The sequence below is a fragment of the Nomascus leucogenys genome, chromosome 24 (genome assembly GCF_006542625.1).
Source record: "Nomascus leucogenys isolate Asia chromosome 24, Asia_NLE_v1, whole genome shotgun sequence".
NCBI lineage: Eukaryota > Metazoa > Chordata > Mammalia > Primates > Hylobatidae > Nomascus > Nomascus leucogenys.
The window spans coordinates 22,138,825-22,165,969 of NC_044404.1; the positions used below are offsets into that span (position 1 = coordinate 22,138,825).

Genomic DNA, 27,145 nt, shown 5'->3' on the forward strand with positions numbered 1-27,145 from the left:
GTACCTATGGTACCTGGGACCCTAGGGACTTGGATGTGCTGGGGATGGGTGCATCACACTGCTGAAACCTCACTGTCAGCCTTCCAGCTGTTCACATCTTTCCTCTGAGCCTGTTCTGCCCTCAGGAACCATGTGGGCTCCAGCTCAGCCTGTGGTCTCTGGCTCCTGCTGCTTCCCTGGCTCCTGCTGCTTCCCTGCCCCTCTTCCTCCAGCCAGAACCCCCTGCCCCAGGCTCAGACCCAAGACCTGCAGTTTCTCTGCCTTCGGGTACAAGAACCAAGGAGGAGGCTTGGCTGGAGGACTCTTCTGGCCCTGCCTCCCCATCCAGCTTGCTGTGAGAGGTCTGGGGAGCATTGCCCTCTCTGCTGTCAGATGGGCATTAGCATTCCTGTTTTGTCTGCTTCCCAGGACTGTTGTGGCCATCAAGTGAGATGGCCTGTACAGGGCCTAGAACACGTAGTATTTGCTCAATAAATTGTATTGAGTAAGATAATGGGAGTGGACTTTATTGCACAGCCCTCTCCGCCCTCTCTCTCGCAGGTGTGTGTGTGTGTGTGTGTTGTGTGTGTGTGTGTCTCTGTGTGTGTGTCTCTGTGTGTGTGTGTGGTTTCCTTTTTCAGTTTCATGGAGGAACAGCACTGTGAAAGGTGACTCCGGGGCATGACTGCAAAGGCACAGCCAGGATCCCTGGTCCAGGATGGCAGCCTATATGCCTGTCTAGGTGGGTCTGCGGAGTGGTTAAGTTTCCTCCTCCCAGGGGCAGGCTGGGGCAGGCTGGGTTCTAGGGTGGGACTTCAGCCTTCTTTTGCTCTCACCTCCCTCTTCTTGCCTGGAAGGACCCACAGAGATCGAACCTCTAGATGTCCATGTGAGGGCTGAAATGAACCTGGTGCCCTTGACCTGGTATCTGCTTGTTCCCTTTCTCAGGGCATTTGAGAGACGTGGCTTCTAGGCTCAAGCTGCCAGAGTCCATGTGTATGTGTGCTGGAGAGTTGAGAGTTCTTTTTTCCAGAGGATGTGACTTCCATCAAGACGGTACCTATTTTCCCTGCCATAAGGCCCCCTCTTCCCCGATGACACGGTCAGTAGCCATGTGTTGGTAATACTCCTTGTTACTCCACCTTAAGTCTGCAAGTAGAAAAACGGACACAGATAACAACTGAGTGGTCAGTGGCAGCCACATGCGGGCAGCCAGAGGCACAAGCAAGGTCCCTTTGGTCAGTGGCAGCCACAAAGGCCCAGGCTTTGGTTGGTGCCCTTGGGGTTGCCTGCCTGGTTTCGGCAATAAATAACATGAGGACCCAAAAACCAAACCAAAACAAAAAATACAACCGGTATCTCTTGGGGTAGGTGGTGGGAGACTGTTTAAATTATCGGCCTTCCCTGGGCCACTAGGTGGTTGCCGGCGCAGGGCTAGGCAGGCGGTCATCGGCACGTGTGCAACTCCACGAGCCGCTGGCACTGCCGGCACTTGACGAAGCAGCACCAGTGGAATTTGCAGCTGCAGCGTTCAGCCAGCTCCACCTGCGCCGTGTGGAAGCCGCGGCCACAGCACAGCAGCTCACAGCCGTCGATGGCCTTGGACGTCTTGTTGCATGTGCGGCCCCTCGTGCCCAGCACGCCGCTGCGCATGTCCTGCTCGCAGAAGTCGGGGCTAGGCTCCAAGTACACCAGGTCCTCATCTGTGTGCGGCTTGAACTGTGCGTTGCGTGGCACCAGTGCCCTGGAGGAGCCCACGCGGCGTGGCTCCACCTCAGTGGCACCATCAAACTTCTCCTTCAGTGCGTGACCCACCTGGCGGAAGGGCGGCACGGCTCGCCAGCACGTCTTTACCTCACAGGAGCCTGACACCCCGTGGCACTTGCATTCCACCCGCATGTGTGTCAGGATGGCCTGTGGGAGAGGGTGGGGGAGAGGGGCCATCAGGAGATGGCAAGGGAAGGCAGGGGAGGGGCCCTGGAGGCTGACAGCGGAGCGTCGGGATCTCTGGGGCTGATGCTGCAGTCAGATTTGCCGTTGTGCCTCCTCTTATGAATTACGTGATACTGGGCTGCTAAGCAGTGTTGTGACAGGTGAACGAGGTACTGTCCCTGCACTTGGGGCACTGGGAGTTGAAAGAGAAGCACTAAGGGTGGTGTCCTATCAACAGTGAGTGACAGGTGTGGGGTGGGGAGAACACTGCTGCATTTAACCTCCACAGGAACCTTGGGGAGTAGGCATCCAGAAGGCAGGTGGCGTTACAGTTAGGCACACGATCTTCGTGGTGATGGAGAGAAAGGTTCACATCTAGCTCTGCTGCTCTTTTGGGGAGTGAGTGTGTATGAGAGACAGGGATGGATACACAGGCATGTATGTGTGTGGGAGGGCCATATGTATGGAGGGGGCCACTTACCCTGTTCCGTAGCACCTGCCTGCCTGTCTGTACCCCCACCTGGCCTGTCCTGAACCCCACTGGCCTGCAGAAGGTGCCAGGTGCTGGTGAGTGCCTGCACAAATGTTTTCTGAGTGGCCGTGTGGGTGGGAGAGTCTGTGGGGCCCTGCCCACGCTATCCCTACCCCGCTCTTGGTGGGGGGTAGTGCCATACTACCTTCCTGCCGGCCTCATTGTTGTGGAGGTTCATGAGGGCTCTGCTGGACGAGGCCCCCTTGCTTCTCTCCCGCACATCCACAAACGACTGTGAGAAGGCCACACCGTAGGCGATGTTGTCAGAGCATCCTGACCACTGGAAGCCTGGGGTGTGGTGGGCACAGAAAGGGCTGAGGTGTGAGGGCCAAGGCCAAGCCCCCTGCCCTCCCACTCTGACCACCTCCTGCACTTACCCTGTGGGCTGACTCCGTGCACCGTCCTGTCACAGCCGCACTTCTCCAGCTCCCCACTGCTGCACGCCCGTGTCACTGCAAAGGCCACACCTGCCGAAGAGATGGCGTACACGAAGGCCGCCTCCCGAGTCCCTGTGGGAGGCAGAGGGAGGGCAGGGCTGGGTCCCAGGGCTCCTCCCTGCACCCTCCTTTGTAGAGGGGGAGGGGCATATGGGGCCTCCTGCTTGCTGGAGGCCAGGAGGGAGCAAGACAGGCAGAAATCATGTACTAGGTAGGCACCCTACGGCGCTTGTTCTCATCACACCAATAGCTGAATCTGCTTCCTTTACCAGGCGTGGCTTAGGGCTCTTCACACGTGCGGATCCTGTCATCCTCACAACCACCCCAGGAGGCAAGTACTGTTACCATCTCCATTTAAACAGAGGGTCAGGGGCTTTTCTGAGGTCACTTAGCCAGCAGACAGTCTGGCTTCAGAGCCTGTGTTCCCAGCTCCTGTGGGAAGCTGTTCTCCCTCCCTCCCCAGAAGGTTGGTGAAGGTTTATGGAAGACCAGACAGGCTGGGAGAGGTGAACTGGCTTGCCAAGGCTGCAGGTAGGAAGAAGGCCTGGACTATAAACTCAGGTCTGGCTTCCTTTTCTGGCCTGTTCCCCAACTGGCCCCACTGGGCTCTGAGGAGCCGCCCTACCTTATGTATGATCTTGTCCCTTCCTCTGAGACTGGGCCTGTTTCTGAAAATGTCTTGCTTCCTTAGAGTAAACCGTAATAACAACAGCTTCTACGTGACCCCCTAACCCCTACTGTGGCTAATACCTATTACGCATAAGCCCTCCACCACTGGGGGCTTCATTGTCCCCCATTTCATAGATGGAGAAATGGAGGATCAGCCGGGGAAGGGATTTGGTCCCAGCCAGAGAGCCACGGAACCAAGACTCAAGCACACGTCTGTCTGCCTCTGCCCCATGACTTCTCAGTGATTCTATTTTGGTGCCTGCCCTCGTCCCTCTCCTGAATGGATGTTTTTATCCTCCTAAGAACTGTGCCTCGGGGGTGTAGCTGTTGTGGACTCTCTTTCTGGAGGTGGGGGGCAGTGTGTGAGCTGGAGTATGCATGGCCGGCTGGGTGTGTGACCAGACAGCAGACCATGCTCCCCTCCTGGGCCCTGTGAGGAGGGCCTCTGTACGCTGTGACTGTCCTTCTGTCTCTTGCCTGAGTGTCTGTGTCCGCAGGAGCGGAGGGGGCAGGCTTTGGCCCCATGGTTGGCAATTACCTCTGTGACACCCAGGCCTGTACTCTCGGCTGCCCCAGGGAGCAGTCACCGTGGTCAGACGGAAACAATCACCTTCTCTGTGCCCGTCTGTGGACAGAGGCAGTAGAGGCCCAGCACTGGGGTGGGAGGCAGCTCAGTCCCCGACCACTCAGGACGCCCTGTTCTTGGTTCGGCCCTTGAGCTGGCGATAGTGCCCACCACCCACTCTCCAGTGCCCACTCTCCACCCTGGCTTGGCCATTTTGGGGCAGCATTGGGGGGCTTGGCTGGAGCAATGGAGGCTCGACAGCCTGAGACAGAGTCTTCTCCAAGTTAATCGAGGTTAATAGCAGGATCATGTTGGTTGGTTTTATGCTGTGGCCGCCCAAAGAGAGACGACTTCAGTTTCTGGTATTTCTGGTATTTCCAGGCCTGAACCAGCACAAATCTTTGCCCCAAAGACCAAGGGGGAAGGGAAGTCAAAGCGGGAGACGGGGCTGGCTGATGAGACTGGCGGGTCGCCTCAGCCTGGCCTCGCATGGTCCTTCCTCCTCTGCTGGTCTTGGCTCCCAGGCCACCCTGGCCCAACCCAAGCCCCAGGCTGATCTCCCCTGTGTACTGGTGGTCCCTGGGGTGCAGGGCCCCCAGGGAGGTTGCTCAGAGAGATCTCTGCCTCATTCCCCAAACCAACATTCATCCACCGAGACTCCAGGTTCCTTTTGCCCTGGCTTTGGGAACAAGAACACTGGAGTTTTCTTAGCTCGGGAGTGGGCCTGGAGAGATTCTGGAAGGAAGATAATAATAACAAGCTAAAGCTTACAGACAGCTTACCATGTGCTGGGCTCTGTCTAAGCACTTCACATGTGTTATATACTTGTCCCAACAACCTTATGAAGTAGATACTTTTCATCCTTCTTTGACAGATGAGGAAACTGAGGCACTGAGTGGTAAAGCAACTTGTCCAACAATACCCAGCCAGGAAGTGGTGGAGCTAGAATTTGAGCCCAGGCAGCCAGACTCCAGAGCTTTCAAACCTGACATTATTCTGCCTCCCAGAGGCCCTGAGCCCCTGGGAATACACATGCAGTTGATTCCACCTCCCACATATTGAGCCAAGAAGGGCTTCCTTAGGTCCACCCCAAACTTTACATGCTGTAGGACAAGCCCAATTCCCTCTGTGGATTCTTTACTGGGGGACGGTGAGCAGTTGGCATCTGGGCTCAGCACAGGAGGCCCCAGAAACTCTGGAAGATGTGGGCAAGCATCTGTGCCCCTAAAGTCGACGGCGGCTCCTCTAGCCTTCTCTACCTGGTTCTGGCTTCCAGCCCTTGGATTCCAGGGTGGTGGCCCTTCCTAGCTCCTCACCTCTGCCCAGGTGTCCAGGCTGCAGCCCTGCTCGCTCGAGGAGGACCTGGCAGAGCACTCTCCTCAGGGGCCACTCAGACATAGAGAAAGAACTGTAGTCCACCTGGGCGGGTACCAGCGGGGTGGGGGTTCCCCAGCAAGGTGGCAGATCCTGCTCCCTGGCCAGGGGCTTTCCAAGGAAGGAAGGCAATCCTCGCCTTGTCCTTTCCTGGGCCAGGGGCCAGGGTAAGGCAGAACTCTATGGTGCCTTCTTCCGTTTTCATACAGCCATTTGCCCCTTCTCACACCCAGCTCCTTTCTTCCTGCTGTTTCTTCTTCCCAGAGCACCCCTGGCCTTTAACGTCACAGGCCTAAATACTGTGTGTCCTCTGGGTCCAGCCTCAATGCCACCTTTTCCAAGGTGCTAAGGCTGCCTGGGGCTGGGAATTCAGTTAACCTGTAAATCCACTAACAGCCACTCTTTCTGAGGGCTTGCTATGTGCTGTCTAAGGCTCATGACAGCCTTAGCAATGAGCTCTCTACAGCTCTGCTCTATAGAAGAAAAGGTGAGGCTTGGTGGCTTGTCCTGGGTTCCTCAGGCAGTAAATGGCCAAGCGGGGATTAGAACCAAGGCTTGTCGGACTCAAGGCCTGTGCTCTTCAGAGCATATCACTTGTGAAGTCTTTCCCAGATACAGGAGAAGGAAGGATATTCAAGCAGTTAGGAGTGTTTGGAGAACTGGCTAAGGCTGAGTTGGACTGGCAATGAAGCCATAGGCTTGCTGATGCCCTGGGTGCCACGGCAGGTATCTTGGCGGAGGTGAGGCCCAGCTGGAGTCCTGGGGAGGTGGGGCAGGACAGGCACTGTCTCCCAGGATAACCTTATCCCCCATTCTCCAACCTCTATCCCTGCCCAGTCTGCCTTTCCAGATTCCTTTACTCTCTTGGATGTGCAGAAACCCACCTTTTCTTGAAACTACCTCCAGGAAGCCCCTTTGGATTTAAGAGACAATATAGGATCAGGGAAAGAGCAAAGGTTTCAGAGCCAAAGTTGTATTGGATTCTCACTAGCAGTGTGACCTTTCTTTCTGAGCCTTCCTGAGTTGAGTGTTCTCAACTCTAACATGGGGATAATAATGCCACCCCAGCAGGCCAGACCTCGCACCTCTCTGCCTCCCTGCCCCATGCGGTCAGAATCAGGATGTCCCCAGCTTTATCTTCTAATTGTCTTGTGTGTGTCTGGCCACTGCAGCCTCAAGGCATTCCTAGTCTGGGAATGTCTCGGGGGTACCCCCTCCCCAGGTTTTCTGTAACTTATAGTATCAAGAGGCTGGGTCACAGAGGTAACCCAGGAGAAAATAATGTTCTCCCCATCTTTGGGTCCAGTGTGATGCCAATATTGAGGATAAAGGTGAGAGCAAGGTTCTAGTGAGGGGTGCCCAAGACCACAGAGCATTTGCTTCTTAGGCCCAGGTGGTGCCACAGTCAGGAAGGTGTCCTAGATGGCTTAGACATGGGGAATGGACAGACAGGCCTGGGTTTGGACCCTCACTTTGCTATGGCCAGGGCACCACATGGCCTCCCAGCCACAGCAGTCAGACCCTGAAGGGGCCTTAGAATTCATCAAGTCCTTCATCTCAGGACAGGGACTTGCTCAAGGTTGCAGAACGAGACATGGTAGAGGCAGAGGAGGCCCGGTGCTGTCTACAAATGGAGGACAGCAGGAGAAGGGGAGTTTTTATTGCCTTTCCTGCCTCTCCCACCCTGCCCAGGCACACCTTTACCAGGTGCTATGGCCTCCCTCCCACCCTCACACCCTTTGGTTCATTCGCTATTTATTGGTTTATTTGATATTTATCAGTTCAGTATTTAACGATTCATTCAATATTTATCAGTTACCTATTATTGCAGGTCCTGCTCATTTAATATTTTAATATTTGTTGGTTACGTATTATGTGCAGGTCCTGTTCTAGGGCTTGGGATTAAGTAGTGTCTAAAATACAGAGGCCACCCCTCATCTAGCCCTGAATACCTGCTCAGCCAAGAACCACTGATGCCCACCCTCCCGGCTATGCCAGATACCATCTTTACCAAATTTTTGGTAGGTTTTCAGCCTAGAACACACAGTTTTGCCCCGAATTACACACCTCCCTCATCGTTCATCATTATTTCTCTGTCCATCTTGCCTCCAGGCCAGGAGCAGGGGAGGCTGTGAGACCTGGGGCAGTGCTGGCAGTGGGAGCCCCCCTAGCCCTGAGCCGTGTGGGGGTCAGTTAGCCCTTGCTAGGCATCATCTCTCTGATCCTCATGGGAATCCTAGGAGGCTGGTCGTGGTCCTGGGGTGGTCAAGGTGGACACTGGGACTTAGAGAGGGCACAGACCTTGCCCAGAATCTCCCAGCCAAGAGTTGGCAGGCCCAGGGCTGGGGGTGTTACCGCCCTCTGCTTGCCGAGTCTCCTTTCTCAGCTGTGATGTGGGAGAACAGCACTGTAAACTCACAGTGTCACGAAGATGACCTGATGCAATAGCACACCACAGGCCTTCAACAAATGGGGGCTCCTCTCCTCTCAGACCTGGTCTGGGCTGCTAGCTTTGTCTTCCACGTCTGATGCCACAACCCAGCCAGGCCGCTCATGTATGCAGGCTCCGGCCATGCCCCCAGTCCTGAGAGCATGTGAGTGAGGCCCGCTTACACAGGCTACTGCAGATGACAGCAGCTGGTGACGGGAGGCGTGTCTACATGAAGTGTTTCCCATGCATGAAATCACTGTATCTTCGTGACAGCCTCATGAGGTGGGCCTATGTGTGGCCTTGTTGCCAGGCAAGGACACAGATGCTCAGGGGAGTGCAGGCACTTGTCCCAGGTCATCCTCAGCCTCACGCTTCCTCCATCTGCCTCACCAGCCAATCCCTGGACCTTCTGAGAGCAGTGCTTCGCTCTTGGACCTCAGGAGGGACAATCCCCTTTTCCTCTTAGTCAGTGGAGACAAATTAAGAAGTTTCCAAGAGGAATTTTACCAGGGAAGAAAACCAAAAACGCAAAAGGGAGGAGTCTGATGAGTGGGCAGAGCCCAGCCTCCTTCTCCAAGTGTGACTGGCACCTGCCGAGTGTGACTGGCCTAGTCTCGGCACCTTGACCTGTTCCTCTCCAAAGGGGATTGGACGTTCGACTCCACCAGTCAGACTTTAGTCCAGAGCAGGTACCACCCAGGCCTAGTAGGAATCTCAGTGTCCCTCAGACGCTGAGCCGGTGCTGGGTGCCCGCTTGGTTCCTCCCCCAAAGGTAAGGAGGGCTTCTCACGGGGTCCCGAGTACCCATGATGGCTTCAGGCCAGCATTGCCCCAGGCTACCTCCTTCCTCGTGCCTTTGAGTCCTCGCCCCCGACCTGCTTTCTGTCATTAGATGACATTCACTGTCTCCTCCATGCCAGGCTTTGCCACGTGCCAAGAAACAGGTCAATGTGCCATGAACCTTGCCTTTGAAGGGCCCGAGTCCTAGTGATGGGGGAGTGGAGTCGGGTGAGGAGATACGCATTTCAGTCTAAAAGGTGTGCTAGAAGCAGTGTGAACACAATTGGTTTAGACAAAAATGTGTGTCTATATATAGAAATAGAGAATAACAAAGCAAATGGGTGAAAATGTAAGCTGTTGGTGAATCAAGTGAAAAGGATATAGGAATTACTTGTCCTACTTTTGCAACTCTTCTGTAAGTTTGAAATTATGATTTAAAAAAAATCCCACAGCAAGAACAAAGAGCTTTGGAGCCCAGAGGGAAGAGCTGAGAAGGTGTCGTGGAGGAGGGAACTGCTGAGCTCTCAAGAAGGGGGCTTGTGTGTTTGGGGTAGAGGACGTTGCATGTGCAAAGAGAGGAGTGGGAGAGGGTGACAGCCTGCCATATGAAACCCTGCCAATCTATCTACCAATCTGTCCAAGACACACCTACTGTGTCCAAGGGCTTCCCAGGCTCATGGGCTGCTGTTTGAGGCTGGTTCTGGGGCTCCGTCGACCAGGCAGCCCTGTCATCCTGGGAGATCCTCCACTGCCAGGCTGCTCACTGGGTCTCTGTTGCTTTTCCAGAGCAGCGATGTTCAGCAGTGCCAAGCGAGATCATGCCTTTTTGGCCCCCCAGCTCTTAGGAGAATGGCTTCCAAATTTCTATCACAGTTGGTTTCTAGCAACATCCAAATGGTTTGCCACAAGCCCAGCAGCCCCGGCCGTCCAGGACCACAGGTGCCAGGAGAAGGGTTGGCCCAGGCAACCCCTTCCTGCTGCCTGAACAAGTCAAAGGGCCCTGTCGACGGATAGTGGCTCAGAAGTGCCAGTTTCATGCTCAGGAAGTAGAAAAAGGGGCCCATGGTTTAGAGTACTTCCTTGAGGGCAGGAGCTTGGCTGGCGACCTCTGGAGGAGACTTCCAGTTCCATAGACCATTCTCTATGCCCTGGCCCCCCTGTCTTTGGCTTAATGCCATCTCACATTTCTGGTCTCAGCTGAGGACCAATCTCCTCGGAAAAGCCTTCCCTGAGCATCCCAGCCCCAGCCAGGGGTGGTGTCCACCCTGTGCTCCCACAGGCTCCCCTGGCCCATTGATCACAGCGTTTGCTCATCGAGGAGAAGACCACAGACCTGGGAGCGGGACGGCCTGGGGTTGAGTCCTGGCTCTACCACTTTCTATTTTTTTTTCTTTTTTTTTTGAGACGGAGTCTCGCTCTGTCTCCCAGGCTGGAGTGCAGTGGCGCGATCTTGGCTCACTGCAAGCTCCACCTCCTGGGTTCATGTCATTCTTCTGCCTCAGCCTCCCCAGCAGCTGGGACTACAGGCGCCCGCCACCACGCCCGGCTAATTTTTTTTTGTATTTTTAGTAGAGACGGGGTTTCACCGTGTTAGCCAGGATGGTCTCGATCTCCTGACCTCGTGATCCACCCGCCTTGGCCTCCCAAAGTGCTGGGATTACAGGCATCAGCCGCCGCGCCCAGCCAGCTCTGCCACTTTCTAGTTCTGTGACCTTGGGCAAGTTACTTAACCTCCATGTGCCTGTTTCTGCGCATCCCTGTATCTCAGGGCTGGCTATGCTGGAGGTGCACAATAGGGTTGGTCAGGTGTACCAAAGAATGGGATGGGCCCGGATACCGGAGGCCAAGTGCTGGGGTGGGAAGAGCAGTGGGCCAGGGGTCCAGAGCCTTGGGTCTGAGCCCTGACTGCTCCTTTCTCTGTGAGGAACCTTGGGCAAGCCAGTGCTGTCCCCTGCCTGAGCCTCAGTTTCTTCCTTAATTACCTGCTTACATTTCCAGGAGGCCAGCAGTGGAAACACAGTGCTCTTTTGAGTGCTGCCCCAGCACAGAGCTGCCACCTCTTCCGATGGCCCCCATCCCACACGTGCATCCCACCTGGCTCATCCTCCTGTCCTGGGGCCCCCAATGCTCTGCATCCTTTATGCCCTCACTTGGGCCCTGTGCTGGTTTTGCTTCAGAAATGACCTGGAATAGTCCCGTTGCTCACGAGCATCTCATTTCCTGCCGGGCCCATGCCCTGGCACAGCAGGCTCCCCTGCAGCCCCGCACACCCTTCCCTCACCTTGCGTCACCACCTTGCCGAAGACGGGCAGGGAGTCGAGTGTGGAGCAGTTCCAGCGCCGGTTCCGGAACTGGTACTGGCACTCCTCGATGGCCAGTTGGGCACCGCGGCGCACCGAGTCCATGACTTCCAGGTTCCGCTTGCACATCTGCACCTGCCTCTGGATTAGGCCCTTGAGTTTCTCGCATGTCTCCTCCTCTGAGATGCTCCCCACTGACGACAGCTTGGCCAGGTACCTGGGGAGAGGGTGACATGTGATGCAGAGCCCACCTCCTCATCTTTCCCGGCCCAGGACCAGGGCTGAGCTCCAGCCCGGGTCTCTGGGAACTGTCTCGTCCCAGTGACTGGGCCTGGCTGCTGACTTCTCTCTGGATCCAGTTACAGGCCCTCTTGCCTGGCTCTAGGGGCACCAAGGGAGTGGAAATGCTGTCTTCTGCAAAAGGCCTCTATCTCAAGTTTGGCAAGGCAGGCGGCAGCAGCGGGAGGGAAGCTGATTGAGCCCCTACGGGATCCTCCCTGCCCTGGCGGCCTTGTGCCACTGTCTGTGCCAGGACATCACCCCAGACCTTGCTGTGGGATCCCACTGTTCCCTGCCGAGATGCCTTCTAGCTAGGAGGCTGGAGCCGCTGTCTGCCCGGGGTCTCTCTTTCCCTGTCCTAGGCAGGAACCCCAGTGATCCTTGGCTCACCTTCTGGCCACAAGACCAAGATCCTCACTGCCAGCCACATCCTAGGACCACCAGATGGAGACCAGTGTCATTGCTGCCACCCTTTGGAGGTGGGACAATGAGGGCAGTGATGGGCTAGAGGTCTAGGGATGGTCAGGTTATGGGTGGTTGTGGCGAGAGTGGGCTGTGTGGACGGTTCAAAAGCCAAGTGCAGCATGCTCTCCCCTCTGCCCCTTGAGTTTCTATGGAGATGGAGCAACGATGGCTACTCCTCAGAGGGTTATTGTGAGGATCATGATCTCGATGAGACGAGTTCTGTGAAGGTGCTCGGGGACCAGGCACATGCAGGAGGGGGGCCTGTGAATGTTTCCATTTCATTGGAGGACGAGAGAGAGCACCACAGTTACAGGTCACCTACTAAGTGCCGTGCACCATGGCTGCACTTCTCCCTGTTGCATCCTCGCCCCAAATCTATGAGGTGATCATGATTATGCCCATTTTATGGATTCTAAAATGAAGGCTAAGAGGGTGACAGGCCCAAGGTGACACAGATAATAAGTGCCAGATCTCAGCTTCAAGTCCCTTCACACCCATAGGTTTTTCTCCTGCCTGTCCTCCTTGGTGGCATTCAAGGGGCCTGGGAGGCCCTAACTCATCTAAGGACAGACACTCTGCGATCTGGGCCAGGAGGCAAAGGGACCTGGAGCAAGACATAAAAGTGCTCACTGGGATTGGAGCAGAGCTAGGGAAGGGCCCTGTGAGGGAGAAGCTGAACCCCTCTTGAGGGAAGGGGAACGCACATTAACTGAGCACTTATTAAGGTCAGGCCTTGTTCAGAGAGGTGGAGTGACTGGTTCAAGGTCACCCAGCTCTAAGAGCAGACCTGAATTAGAGCTCAGGTCTGGACAACCCAGAGGCTTGTGGTCTAACCATTGCCCCTCAGCCTGCCCTACCCTTCCCCTAAGTGTCTCCTGCCAGGGCCAAGTGCACATAGTAGGTGCACATGAGGCAGCCTCTGGAGAGGAGAGCTGAGTGGTGACTCTGGAAGGCCCCCTTTCCCATCTGGTGAGTGGGAGATGCATCTGATCACCTCCCAGGGCGGGGCTGCCTTCCAGGTTCTTGGAGGAGCAACAGAGTGCAGAGAATCACACCTAAGCAATGTTCCCCAACAGGTGATCTGGCCCAGACCCCTCATTTTACAGGTGGGCACACCGAGGCCCAGAGATGGAAAGGGGGGCCTTCCCATGCCTCCCAGAAGGAGGCTCCGGGCCTGGCTCTACCTTCAGCCTCAGCCACACAGGTTGGAGGCTCTGGAAAAAGACTTTCCTGCTGCCCCAGACTCTGCAGCGAGCTAGGTCTCCCCCAGGGGCTTGCCCAGCACACTGAGTCTCCCAAGGGTTGGGGATTTTCTAGGGGTTGGCTGTGAAGAAGCTGTTGCATCTTATAAAGGAAGCTGCACAAATTTCTTGTTTGAAGAAGGATAAAGGGAAGGTAACTGCTCTCTGGGCCTCAGTTTCCTCATCTGTAATAAGAGAAGGGACCACTGGTTCTGTCTGAGTGGAGGAACTGCTACCTGGAGCAAGAGGGATCTGTGTGAGAGATGGCCTGACACTGGCCCGAGGCAATGAGGCAGGAAGTCGTCATTTGTTTGCTGAATGAGGGAATGAATGAATGGTGACCAAATAGAAAAGCACACAGAAAGTCCTATTTATGGGAATTCTTTCTGATGATAAGAAGAGCTAACTTCTATGGAACTCGGGACTGGGCTAAGTACTTTACATTATTGCATTTAATCCTCTCAGAAAGCCAACCAACTCCCATTTAAAAGAGGAGGACACTGAGGCACCGACATTTTAAGTAATTTACCTCATGTGCAGGGCCACACAGCCAGTGAGGTTGAGCAGGACTTGAACCTGGCGTTTGCCTGGCTTCACCGCTGTGGGCAGAGACAGTATTCTCTGTGTGGCTCAAAGACTAGAGTTGACACTGTGGCCAGAAGCTGCTGGGAGCTGGGTTTCTTCAACCCAAAGATGCTAGCCAGGGTGCAGCTGGTGGGGCTGTCTCCCCATCCCTGGAGGTTTGCAGGCGGCAGCTAAATTTTATTTGACAGGTATGTGGGTTGGACCAAGTGACGGTTCTTGAATCTGGCTGTGCATCGAAACGTGTGCAGGGTTTGTTGAAAGTAGAGGTGCCTGGGCCCCAGTCCCAGTGGGGGTTGGTGGGCCTCTGAGGTTAATTTAATGTGCCTTAGGTACACCTGGGAGGCTAGGTGGGCACTGGCCTGGAGAGCAGTCTGCATAAGTATGGGTGATGTTTCCTTCTCAGCCATAGGGAGCTCTGACTCAGGGATGCCACTGTCCTCCTCACTGTGGCATTGATCCCCAGGATGTTTCCTTTTCCCTGTGGCTGTGGAGCCTGAGCCTGGCTTTCCTTATCTGTAAATGGAGATAACGGTTCTCACCCAAAGGGCTGCCGGGAGGAATGCCCGTGATTTGCTGTGTGATGCACCTGGCTGTCAGCTGGGCACATCCTAGGTGCCAGGTAATTGTGGGGGCAAGTGCATAGTGTGGGGCAAGTGCAAAGCAGGTGGTCTCAGGCCGAAGAAGGCCAACCTCCCCTCCCCACCCCATGCATTCCTGGTCTCCCAGGGGCCTCCCCGCCCCTCCTTCCTATCTACCAGGTGGTTCCCAGGGGATGCACAGACTGGTGGTGTCCTGACAAGGCCCAGGCAGGAGCTTGGAGCCCCTTGGAGGGAAGACAAGGGCAGGAAGGGGGCTGAGAGGCAGCCTGTGCCCAGCCAAGGGGTCGCCTGTGGAGCTAGTCCCACCTGTTGCTCTTGGCCTGCAGGGGGCGCCAAGAGCCTGGCTACTGGCGGTGGGCCAGGTCCACGTTCAGGAGGCCACAGGTGTCCCTCTGTGGGGGGACAAGGAATTGAGCCTGACGTTGGATCCTTTCCTGCTCAGACCCAGGCTTGGCCTCTTGGAGAAGGGTGGGGGCCCTGTTTGCTCTATGATGTGGGGGCACAGAGCTGGCCCATCCCCAACTCAGTCTCTGCTCCTGCAGCGTGCAGCCAAGAAGGCTGCATCTGGCTGTGCTGGGCCCTGGCCTCTGGTCAAGGGAGGCACCCAAAGGCAGGGGTTCTCTGGGCAGGGGGGGCAGCCTCTGACCCACCATGACCTTGGGCAAGTCCCTGCCATACTTGGAGCCTGTCTCCTCATGGGTACAGTAAACCGGTGTGTCCATATGGCCTTTCCCACTGTCGGAGTTGGTGGGCCTCCTTCTACTGGCAGGGTGGGGAGTGGCCGGGCCTCAGGGGCCTGCTGGCCCCATGCCAGGCTGATAGATGTGTCTCTGCCATTGAATAAGTAGTGAGATGGACCAGGGGAGCCACCTGCATCCCCCCACCCAGGCTCAGAACGCAGCAAGGAGAGACTGGCTGAATGACAGTCGCAGGGGCTTAGGGTGAGCTGCTGGGCTGCCGTGGCCGTGAGTCACTGGGCCAGCTTCCAGGAAGGAGCTGAGCAACCTCTTCCGTTGGCACCAGTGCCCACCCCCAGCCCCTGCCTTCATCTGGCACAGCAGCTGTCCCCTTCCGTACACACGAGGCCCAGCCCCATCCCCACCCCTGTTCCCCTAGACCCCAGGGTCTCGCCTGGGCAGGGCTGGGTGCCAGGGCTGGAAATGGAACTGGGCACCGGCTCTAGAAAGTGAGAACCCCAGGCATTACAGGCCCTCATCCACAATGTTTCTGCTTGCCCGTTTCAGTATCCAGCTAGCATCTGGCTCCATTTTACAGATGAGCAAACTGAGGCTACAGAGATAAAGTGACTTGCTCAAAGTCCCACAGCTAGAGTGGCGAGCTGCAGTGCAAACCCAGCCCTAACTCTTAACTCTTTTTCCTCTGTACCTCGCTGTGGATATGCCCCATTTACCTGCTGAGGGGGCAAACACTGCCCTTGGTGCCTCACACAGGGCACAGTGCATAGAAGGTGTTTAATAAATGCCTGCAGCAGGGATGGAGGGCCCTGTCCTGATGGGGTTCCCTCTGCTTGCCTCCTGGCAGAGTGCACAGGATGGGGAAGGTAAGGATGAGGGAGGAATGTGGGGGCTGCTGTGGTCTTTTGATCTGCTGAGGGCCTGGAGACCCATCGGGGTGAGGCCTGATTAGTACTGGACACCTCAGGATTCCCAGCGTCCTAGGGTGACTCAACCCCAGAGACACGTGTGCCATCTGCTGACCCTAGAGCTGGACCAGGCTCAAAAATGGAGTGCACCGGCCCTTTCTAGGGGTGACAGAGAGCCAGGGCATGATGGGTGGGCCGGGCCAGGCTGTGCAGGGCCTTGGCCATCCCTGAGGCTTCTCCTGTCCTGGCTGCATTGCCCCAATTTAGGCTCCTTCCTGCCACCGCAGAGTACAGGCTTAGCAATTTGCCACCTGCTGCCCTGGCCACCCAGGACTCTCGCCATGGCCATGCCGTTGATCAGGTTACCCCACCAGCCCAGACCGCCCCTGCTGCTGCTACCAGCCAGCTCATGCCCTGATCTTCTCCAACGGGGGCTGCAGGTCCTGCAGGCTCCTCCCAGGAGGCCCTCCCTGAGCCCGGCCCGTGCCTACAGCCTGCAAGGCTGGAGGGCCCTTGCCCTGCCAGGGAGATCAGATCCTCTCAGCCACCTGCTGTTTTCATTAGAAACTAAAATTAGCTGGGCTTGTCCCAAGCTTTTCCAGGTTTGCTTGCTTTTTTAAAAAAATATACAAATTCCTAGAGGAAAATCTGCACCTCTGCGACTCCTCCCGGCTCTTACGCTGTGAGTCAAGAGGAGAGGGGACGGGAAATAGCTGGAGCGTTTGGGAGGCCAAGCAGATCAGTGTCGTGGATCCCAGCCCTGCGGGTGTCCAGGTGGGGGCTGGGACGCCAGCACAGGCCTCTCTGCCCCCTCCCTTTGGCCTCCCTGCCTGCCTGGGCCACATTTAGAGCCTCCTCAGGAGCGGTCGGTCGTGCCTGCGATACCAGGGAGGAAGGAGGCCAAGTGGGTGGGAGGAGGAGCCGGAAGAAAACGGAGTGGCTGCTGAACAGAGCTGCCTTGGGGGATGCGGGCCAGTGGTGGCGAAAGTGACCACAGTCCCCATCCAGGACTGTATTCTTAGGGGGATGGTACCTGGTTTCCCAAGATCCTAACCATACCCCCACTCGCTTTTACATCTTTGAATGTTTCTATAACCACAGTCTTGGTATCCTGCTGTGCTCCCCCTGATGGTGCCCTAGCCTTGGAGACCCGTCTTTTGGCATGGCAGGCAGTGCAGAAAGGACACGGACCAGGGACTCCTGGGTCCAGAAGTCATCCTTGTGTTGCTTGAAGCAAGTTAGTGAACACCTCTGAGCCTCAGCGTGTTCATCTGTAAAGTGGGGAGACTGCGATTCCTGCACGCAGGAGGCCTGAATGAATGAAATGTGTGTGCAGGAGATGCTCGTCCCTGCTGCAGCACTGTCCTAGCAGCACCTTCAAGATGCTCACTGTCATCGGTGCCGTCACCACCCCTCCCACAGCCTCTCCCAGTTCCTCTGGCCGCCCCTCTGCTGCACCCCAGACCAGACCCATGCTGACTTCCGCTCGTTTGTGTGTGTGTTTTTTTGCTTGGGTCTCTTGGCCCTCTTAGGCCTGGGTTCCCGGTCTTTTTTTCAGCTGACCATGCCTGAGAGGTGGGACACGCTCCCTCGGGGTACAGTGGATGACCTCAGCAGCCATCCCAATGGCAGGCTTTTGACAGAGTCTCCAGACGAAGTCTGCAGAGTTTGAGAATGTGTTTCCTGGCGACTGTCAGTCAGACCCTGTGAGGCTAGGGAGTGTGAGGGACGGGTGGAGGGGATGGTGCTGCTAGGACATCAAGAGCTGGGACACTGGGGTGAGGGCAGGGACAGTGGTGTGCAGAACATGCTCAGGAGTGTCAAGGGGACTTGGAAACCATCTGTGGGCATAACAGAGTGGATGCATGGGACCTTCACTTACGCTCTGTAATCAATAGTCACATGCCTCAGTGTCCATAGTGCAACAGCGCAGGGCTGGCTAGGCAGGTGTCTTCCCCTCTATTTTGCAGATGAGGAAACTGAAGCTCAGAGAAGCATGTCTTTGAGCCCATGCAGCCTGGAGTTAGCTGGGCTTGTCCCAAGCTTTTCTAGGTTTGCTTGCAGTGAAAGGTCAGGATTTGAAAACAGGTCACTCTGGCTCCTAAGCCAAAGATGACCCAGGGTACTGAGGCATGAAGTTTGGCAGTCAACAGACAGTGACCTGAGGGAGGAGCCCTGATTCTTCCCTCAATGGGTCTTTCTAGAGCCCCATGTCTTTTCTGAACTACAACGAGGTGTCTGGGCTGTGTTCAGGGGTAAGAGGTGCTGGGGACAGACGTCTGGGTGGTTATGGGACTGCCTGGACAGTGTGGAAGCCTGTGATCTCTGTAGCTGTTGGGGCCATGGAAGGGTTGCTGACATTGGTCCAAAACCCCTGGAGGGGCAGGCTTTGGAGACTCTCATGGTGGTTTGCAGGGCAGTGGGTGCTGCCTTCACCCCTCAGCCTTAGCATGGTCCTAGGTCTGTCAAGGCCCAGGCCAAGTCCTCTTGGCCTCAGGTGCGTTTCCTCAGGTGGAGAGGGAGAAGGGCCTCCTCTGGAACCCAGGCCTCCACCGCCAGTGCATACCACTCTGCACCTTTGGGCCCCTTTCCCTCTCTCCTGAGACCCCTAGCTCCTATTTCCTATCCTTGGAAGCCTCAGTGCCCTCATTTTCTGACTCTTGGTTTCCCAATTCTCATTACTTCCAGTATCGTGGTATCCCAGCCCCCTACATTTCACTCCTGAGGGCTCTGTGTCCCCCACTTCCTGTTTGGGAGCCCCCACCCCATTTCCCATCTCCGTGTATGTTTTCCCAGCGAGCTGGTGGCTGCCTCAGGGCCACAAAGTAGCCCCTTGGACCTGAGCCTGGATGGCCCCAGAGCTCTGCCAGGTGAGAACTTGCCTTCTCTCCCTGAGGCAGGTGTGTTGTTGGGGGGAGTGGGTATCAAATTTAAGGCTGGCCTGACCTCACTTTGTCCCCTGATTTGCCAGCAGAGAGCTCTTTGCTAGACCCATCCGACCTGTGTCCCCATAACCTTTCAGGTCCTGTGGCCACTGACCCATTGAACTGTCCTCCCTGCTGGGCTGAGGGAACCTGGGGTTGGGGAAAGAGGAGGGACAGGTGAAACCCCAGCTGAACTGTCCAGAGCCGGTGCTGGCCTCCTAGAGTGAGGCTCCTGGTTTCTAGTGAGTTCCTTGGCCTTGGGGGATACCTTCCAAAGGTCCAGTCCTGGGAGAGCCTGTGGCTGAACCCCTACTCCTGCCCCGGCCAGGGTGGGGCTTATGTCCCCTGCAAAGAATAACTGGCTGGGGGCACGGGGCTGCAGGGCTGCTGCCAGAGGCTGCGGGGACAGCTCTGGGAGACCTGGGATGGAGTCCTGGTTCTACCACCGCCATGCTGTATGGTCCTAAGTGCCCAGCACAGGGCCTGACGTGGGGAAGTGCTTGACATGTTTGCATGGGGGCATCCCAGGCCCTCCCTGGCACGAAGGCTCCCCAGGGAGTTGAGCTGAGAATCCCCAAGAACCCCCTCCCTCTCATGCCTCGAAGCTTGGGTTGCCGGAACAGCTGGGCACCCGACTCAGGAGGGGCTACTCTGCTGTCTCCAGCCCTTGGGGAAGGGTCTCTGGGGCCCAGTCCTGGGATTTCAGGGCTTGTGTGTGAACAGATTGAGAAACAGGGTCTGAAGGGACCATTCAGAGTCGTCGCAGGGAAGGGCCCTCAGGCCCATCAGCATTCCTGCTGTTCTAATGGGCCTCTCCAAAGATACATGTGAGCTGTCCGAGGCTCCTTTCCCCTGGAGGACGCATCCCTTCCTCCTCCCACCTCCCTCCCGCTCTCTCCTCAGACCAGGTCCCCTCCTCTGCGGGGTCTGACTTGGCAGGGAACTTTCAGAACACAGTTTGGTTTCAGTTTGCCAGGACGTGGGGGAGGGGGAGCTGGTGGGGTCACGGCAGGGAGCGAGCCGTCCCGAGTTTGGCTGAATCACAGAAGATGCAGTTCAGGACTCAGAGATAAAACCTGGCAACTCCTGTGGAAATCTGGAGAGCAACCCTGGGGTCGCAGCTCTGCCTGCAGCTGCGCCTGCTCCATGCAGTGGAGGGGAGACTGGAGGGCCCACGGCAGGCAGCTGTCACCCCACCCATGGCTCCCTGGCCAATCTGCGCCCCACTGGCTCAGCCCAAGCCCCTCTTCCCAGAGGCAGGAACAAGAGGAGGAGGCTTGGTGCAAATGCTCAGCTTTCCCAGTGTACCCACAGGGCCTGAGTTGGGCGAGTTTCAACAGGTTTGGGGAGCACTGTCTTGTCAGATGCTTGCTGCGTTGCTCAATTGCTAATCCAGGGCTGAGGGAAGAAAGTCAAACCATAGCAGACAGCTGGGTTGTGACTGCTGCCTGAGCCACCCCCTCGGGCAGAGCCTGGTCCTGGGGCGCTGCAGTGCTGGGGGAGAAACACTCAGCCTGGCTCTCAGGGTCTGTTCCAGCCCAGCAGTGAGGGGCAGAGCAGCAGATCTGGGGGGCAACAGTCACACTTCCTGCCACCCACCTTTGTGCCTTTTAGTATCACCTGAGCCTCAGGACAGTGGAGCAGAGCCTACCTCCTACTGCAGGCCTTTGAAGATGGGCTACCATTGGACAACAGCTGAGAACCCTCTGAACAAGCCCACCTTTCATTCATCCATCAAAGATTGGCTGAGTACCTAGTACCCGGCAGGCACGTGCCAGGCACTGTGAGATATTCAGAGGTGTTTATGCCACAGCCACGGCCTCCAGATGTTTATAACCTTGTAGAAGCAGTAAAGAAACCACATGATTAGACTAGAGTTATATATAATATGAAACGGTTCTATAGGCAGGGGATGAAAGCTGTAAAATCTAGACATGGGAGAGCAGTTCCAGTCCTGCTTCTGATTTGCAGAATGACCTTGGGGAAGTCATTGCACGTCTGGGCCTCTGAAGTGGGGCTGAAAGTAATCTACACTCCTGTCCTCTGACAGTGGTTGTGGTGAGGCATGGAGGGGAGGGTGTGTGGTTGAAATAGGGTAATGGTTGTGAAAGGTCTTTGTAAACCGTTGATTCTTGGGGGAATGATTTGGTCCCCCGCCGCCAGGGGACATTTGGCAAAGTCTGCAGACATTTTGTGTCGTCACCTGGGGGATGCTACTGGCTATCTAGCCGGTAAAGGTCAGGGATGCTGCTAAATATCCCACTATGCACAGAAAAGACCCATACAAGAAGACGCATCCAGTCCCAAATATCAGTGATATGGAGGGTGAGAAATCCTGGTGTAAACTGTAAAGTACTGTGGGGGTGTTTGTGATTGTAATTCACTGCCCAGAGCCACGGAGTAGCTCTAAGGAGATGGGTTTTTGACTATTTAGAGGGGAGAGAGAAATCTTTTAAAGCTGGGAATCAGGGGGACACTTCCTGGAGGAGGTGGGCCACATCTTTACCTGTGTGGCTGGCACTGCAATCTGGGCTGGCTGTGCCCCATCCCTGCCCCAGGGAGCTGTGCCCAGAGTGTTGGGCTTCATTCCACCTAAGGCCAAGGGAGATATAAACTGCCCCCAGCCCCCGGGCAAGCAGGCTCAGGGGAGCTTGGCCTGAAGTCACACACCGGTGGAGACTCAAAGCCAATGGAAAGCATGATGCGTCCTTCACTGCCCCCAGGGCACTGAAAGGTGCTCCCAGCAGCAACTCCTCTGCCCGGCAAGATTGGCTTGTGAGCCAGGCTAGGTCTTCCTGACTCTGGGAGGCTCCTGTGGGGGCCCTTGTTGAGCCAGGGGGTTTCAGCCTAGGATCCTACCTGTGTTAAATCAGTGGATCTGGGTGGGACAGGCTGGGATAAACAGGGCTTGGGAGCAGCAGCCTGAAGGCCCATTTTCTCCACCACCCCTATCAATAGGGATGTGGCCCTGCAGCTCCGTGACAGCAGCCCTTGCTTCCGGCAGCTGCCATGGCTGCCATTTCCATCAGCGTGCCTGGCCCAGTGCCAGCTTGCCACATGCATGGGCTCACTCTTTCTTCCCAACCACCATTGTGCACCATTTGCGTCAATGGGCTCCATTTTACAGATGAGAAACCCGAGGCACAGAGAGGTTAAGTAACCTGTCCAAGGTCACTCAGCTGCGCAGGGCAGAGCTCGGTTGGATCTCAAAGACCCACTTCTTGGCCATGCTGCCGGCCTGCCTCTGAGTGCAGCATGGTCTCCCTCCCCTCACCCATGGGATTCTGCTAGAGCCCCACTACCCCACTACCTTCCTCTAAGAAATCCACAGTCCTGAAACCTTAGCTTATTTATTGCCTAACCCTCCCCGGCACTTCCATTTGGGGTTCAGAACGATCTGCTGAGGACTGTGGCCCCGAGGGAGGAAGGGGACACCCAATATGTGGCCCAGAGCTGGGACTGGAACCCAGGTGTCCTGACTCCCGGTACAGCCTCAGTGCAGGGAAGAGGGGACATTCAGAAACATTTCTGAGCTCAGGTCCGTGGCAGGGCAGCCTCCTTAAGGGCAGAATCCCAGCCTTCCCCCAGGGACTCTTCATCCATCCGGCCCTCCCTTAGTGGTGGGAGCCGTCACAAGCTGTCAGCAGGCTCCTCCGGGTGCCAGACTAGAGTCTAATCAACAGCTCCCAGCTTCTCTGGGCCTGCCCAGGCCTCAGGCTCCCCTCCCAGCTCCAGGCTCCGTCCTGCCCAACAGCTGCACGCGGCGGGACACCTGGCCTCCCCACCAGGCCACCTGCCCTTCTGAGACAACAGATAGCCCTTGCTCTCGCCACTGGCCAGCAGACCCACCCTGGACTGAAGCCTGACTCCAGGGTACCGGGAGGTGAGCGGAACCTAGACCTTGCTCCTCGGCAGGTGCTGTCAGCTATCCTCTGGGGGCCAGGCCTCCTCATACCTCACACTTGAAAAGACACAGCGCCAGCCATCATGCCTGCATGGACACCTGCCTGCCCGAAGCTTTTCCTTCTAGAGGCAGCTTTTCAGTCGGACACCTCTGGCATTTACCAGCTGGGTGACCTGGGCAGTTACCTCTGTGATCCCCAATCTTCTCGTCTGTAACAGGATTGAAACGTTGTTGGGATTTAGATCATGCTGTGGGAGTCATTATAATAATTATTATTGTCGTGATCCTACAGTCTTCAGACCAAGTCCCTGTCTGTGCCTGCTCGGGCTCACACTCAGCTCTTTCCTCTGACAGCCACAGAGCATGTGCCCTGTTCCACCCAGTCGTGGTTTTATCATGTCTTTCTACCTAGACTGCAGGCTTGTGGGAGGCCAGGCTGTGACATCCATTTCCCCCAGAGCTGCCATTCCCGGCCAGCTGATTGTTCGACAGAGGTTGATAAATACTGGACCAACCTTGGTATGTGCCCAGTGTCTTCTCCTTCATAGCCTCTCTGGTTTGGGAGGGTCCTGGGAAGCCTCCTGTTCCTCTTGCCTTGGGCGGAGCAGAGAGACCCTTGGCTTGAAGCCGGGGGTGGAGCAGGAGTGAGCTGGGTCATCCAGAGACCTGCTTCGTGGCAACCTGAACCATCACCGTTGCAGAGAACAGGTTTGCCAACCTCTCTTCTCCTAGGCTGCCCCTCCTCACCCCACCCCCAACAGCACAGGCAGGAGAACTGAGTTGCTGGAATTCCCCACAGTTTGCATGATCCAAAGCCGAGGCTGCCTTCCTGGCTGGGATTCTGGGGGTGGACATGGGTGAAGGTGAGTGGTGATGCCACCGGGCCATGCTGCTTCCACTTTGGGACAGCTTCAGGGAAGGGGGTATAGGGTCACTGCCTGGGAGTCAGAACACCTGGGTTCAGTTCTCAGCTCTGAGGTTGGGCAAGTAGCTTCCCCTCCCTAGGCCTCAGTTTCCTCATCTGAGTCAAAGATGAGATGCTCCTGAAGGACTTTCCACTGCAGATGTCGCTGTCTTCCATGCAGGCCTGGGCCAGATGCTTGGACTGCCACTTTTTTTCTTTGTTTTTTTTTTTGTTGTTGTTTGTTTGTTTGTGGCTTTGGCGCTGCTGGGCAGGTGAGACCCAGTTCTTGCTCCTCCTGATGCTCAGATCTGTTTTGGAGACCCCCGCTCTGAACCCACGCATTCAAGAGCCAGCTCCAGGGACACCCAGGGTCCTCCAAGTCCAAATCAGCTCCCTCCCCAGCTCTGCGACCCAGGCTCCATTCAGGGGGTGGCCTGCAGGGGGGCAGTGGGAGTAGGTGGTGGTGCCTTGCTTTCTGTACACTCCGCCACTGCTCCTGAAGTGTTAATCAAATTAAGGCTCCAAGAAAAACAAAAGCTCCGCAGCCACTTCGGGCTGCCTTGGAGTCGTTTGCTCTCGGAACAGCTGGGAGAATTCCACATCACCTCCGTCCCCCAAGCCCTGGGTGGCTCTGACCCCAACGAACACACTCCTTCCAGCCTGGAGGGCTCTGGCTGGCCACAATGACCTCATAGCAACAGCCATTGGACACTCGGGGCAATTTCATGGGAGATATTTGTTCTTTGGTCTTGATGCAGAGAGAATTTTTTCCTCTCTCCCTGTCTCCATGGAAACCCCAGCTACACTGTTGGCGATCCCCCTTCCCACCCCATGCTTTTCAGATCAATATTGGAGCTTGGCTCCCCACTGGCTGCCCGCAGCGGATGGTGGCAGAGCTCTGGGCCGGAGGAACTGGGGCCAGGGTTAAGCGCGGGGCATGGGGAACCGTCCCTGAGCGGGGATGAAAGGAGTGCAGGTCTTCTTGCTCCCTGTCCACCCACTCACTGGAGCTCATCCCTTTAGTTTCCCTCCCTGCAGCAAACCTTCCGCCCCTACCCAGGGAGCGCCCTGAGCGCAGACCCAGTCAAGGAGAAACAGACAGGTCACCAGCGGTTACCACCCCTTCCTCCTTAGGCTAGACACGGGGAGGTGGGGGGCCGTTGTCTTCTTTAAGGTCTGGACGGAGTTTCTTCCTGCCCCAGGGAAAAACCAAGGCCCGGCCAGCGCCGGCGCCAGCCCCGGGCCCTGGGAGACCAGGCGTCCTGGTCCCTTCCTTCTGTCTCCGGCTCCCGCCCCCCAAGCAGAAACAGGTCCCTGCACGCCTCCAGCCCAGCCCGCAGCGCGGCGCAGCTCGGCGCTGGGAGCTCGCTCCGGACTTCTCGGGATTAACCTGCTATTATGTCCCGGAGCCCTTCCCTGCAATGGGCTTCCTCGGCGACCTGTCAGCCCGGCTGGACTGCACCCCGCACCCGGCGCCCCTCCCGGGCCACCGCCCCGCGCTCTCACCCCTGGCGCCCTCGAGCGCCCCGAGCCGCCTACCGGTGCGGACGCCGCCGCCGCCACCCCTGACGCCTCTGGGCAGGGAGCCGGACCCGGGCAGGAGGGGACCCCGGGTGTGCAGAGGGACGTTCGGGCCGTGACGGCGGCAGCGGAGCGAGCGAGCGAGCCTCCGGTCCCGCGGCCGAGACACCTGCCGGGCTGCCCCGCGCCCGCTGCCCCGCGCCGCCTGGCACCGGCCGCTGCCCCCGGGGCCTGCCCCGCCCCGCCCCGCCCCGCTCGGCCCCGGCCCGACTTACAGCCAGTTGCTCGCGGCGGCTGAGAAGACGGCGAAGACGAGGAGGCGCAGCGAACGCAGGCACGAGCGGGGACTCATGGTGCCGCCGCGGGCGCCCGGCCCGGGGCAGCGGCTGCGGCCGCGGGGGGCCTCCCGTCGGGGCTGCAGGTGGGCGCCCGCGGGCGGGCCGGGGCGCGCGCGGCGGGGCTCTGCCTCCGTGTGCCTGCCGGCAGCCTGCCCGCTGCTGCGCCCGCTGCCCGGCGCGGACCAGACTGTCAGCGCCGCCCCAGAGCCGGGATGCGGCGGCGGCGGCGGCGGCGGCGGCGGCGGCGGAGGCGGGCGGGCGGGCGGCCGGGGGGGCGGGCCGGGGGCGGGCCGAGGATGGGGTTACCTGGGCGGGCCCAGCGGCCCGGGACACCCCCCCCGGGGGCGGGCCGGAGCGGCGGCGGCTGCCGCCCTAGCCCGCGGGACTGGGCTGCTCCGGGGGCCTCCCCAGCTGGGCGCTCCGGAGGACTTGGAGCCGGAGTCCGCTCCAGGCACGCCTGGCTGCGCGCCGCCGAGCCCGGCCCGGCTAGAGGCGCGGCGACCCAGCTGCCCGGCCGCCGCCCGGGCCTCGGGGACAGGCGGGCACAGCTCCCCCAACCCGCCGCTGCGGGCACTGCAGCGCGGCCCTCGCTGCCCCTCCACCCCCCCACCGCCCCCCGTCGGCGCCTGGAGCCCAGACCCCGGTCCGACCGCGGCGGACCTACCGGAGCGCGGCTACCACTCGCGCGCACCCAGGCGCTGGCGCTCCGGGTGCCTGGGGCTGCACATCGGGGCGCTGGATGTCTCCCTACCGCCCCCCGCCCGGCCCCTTCCTGCCTCCTGGCCCCCGCGTCCTGCGGCCCAGCCCCTCCCTGGCGCTCACCTCCCTGCAGCCTTCCGGGAGCTGGACGGGGCCTCCCCAGCTTTGGGCAGCTTGGGACAGTGGCCCGAGACTGTGGGAATCCGAAACCTCGCTTCTGGCTAGCCACAAGATCTGGGCGCACCCCAGGCAGCAGGGTCTTGACTCTGAGCCTCCGTTTTCTCATCCGAGAAGTGGGCTTAAGACGCTGTGATTGGGAGGACAGGAGGAGTTTAGAGAAGCTCTCTTGGCCCACTTACCAAGTCTTACTTTGCATTTGGTCTTCTATGTGCTTGTTCGATGTATCCTCCCATACTAGGCAGATTCAGCCTCTTGTTGGTTTCGGGCACAGGGCAGTGGCTGCCATGTTTGTGGAAGGAATAAGTGAATGGAATGGAATGGGCTGCAACAGCCTGTGCTTGGCTAGTCCAGAGAGCTCAATTCCACATCACTGTAACCCCTAAGAATTGTCTGCCCAAGTCCAGGCCACACCCTCTCAGGTCACTGATCTGATTCTGTGTGCTGCTCATCCTCCAGGCTGCATCCCCCAGTTGCTCAGAGGTAGAGGGACCTCTTATCTAAACAGTAAAACTAAGGCCCGGAAAGGGAGGCACCTGTCCCACCTCCCTAGGGGTTGGGAACAGAGGCAAGGACCAGGTCTATGCCCTCACCTCTGACCTTAGTTCTTCACTGATTTTGGAGTATGAAGTTTGCTCCCACAGAGGCCATCATGTTTGGGTGCTGGGATGGTGCCCTGGGGTCCCCTGGGCTCAGAACGGAGGAGGGGCTCAGTAAACATTTGGTATTGGGAGTGGGTGGAAGGTGGCAGGGATTTGTGGGGCTGGGCAAGAGTATAGATGGAGGTTCACATACCATATGTCCAAATATTTGCAGGCTATAAATCAAGCTAACAAAATGCAAAATAAATTATGTTCTATTCTTCTGTCCTGACAAATACACTTTCCTAACAAGGCGGAAAGCTGGC

The 27,145-nt window shown here is 57.5% G+C and overlaps 1 protein-coding gene across 2 annotated transcripts; it reads right to left on the reverse strand.

Moving 5' to 3' along the window:
* Positions 1 to 1,321: 1,321 nt before the first annotated feature.
* WNT4 (Wnt family member 4) lies at positions 1,322 to 26,345 on the reverse strand. 2 transcript variants are annotated; one of them, XM_030805268.1, is made up of 5 exons: positions 26,185 to 26,345; positions 10,981 to 11,216; positions 2,821 to 2,952; positions 2,589 to 2,731; positions 1,322 to 1,893 (listed from the first exon to the last, which is right to left on the reverse strand). In XM_030805268.1, exons 2-5 carry the CDS (start codon positions 11,126 to 11,128, stop codon positions 1,426 to 1,428), a joined length of 891 nt encoding a protein of 296 aa, XP_030661128.1. In that variant the 5' UTR covers positions 11,129 to 11,216; positions 26,185 to 26,345; the 3' UTR covers positions 1,322 to 1,425. The 2 variants fall into 2 exon arrangements, with proteins under 2 accessions (XP_030661128.1, XP_030661127.1); XM_030805267.1 differs by lacking the exon at positions 26,185 to 26,345 and adding an exon at positions 25,300 to 25,565.
* Positions 26,346 to 27,145: the final 800 nt, after the last annotated feature.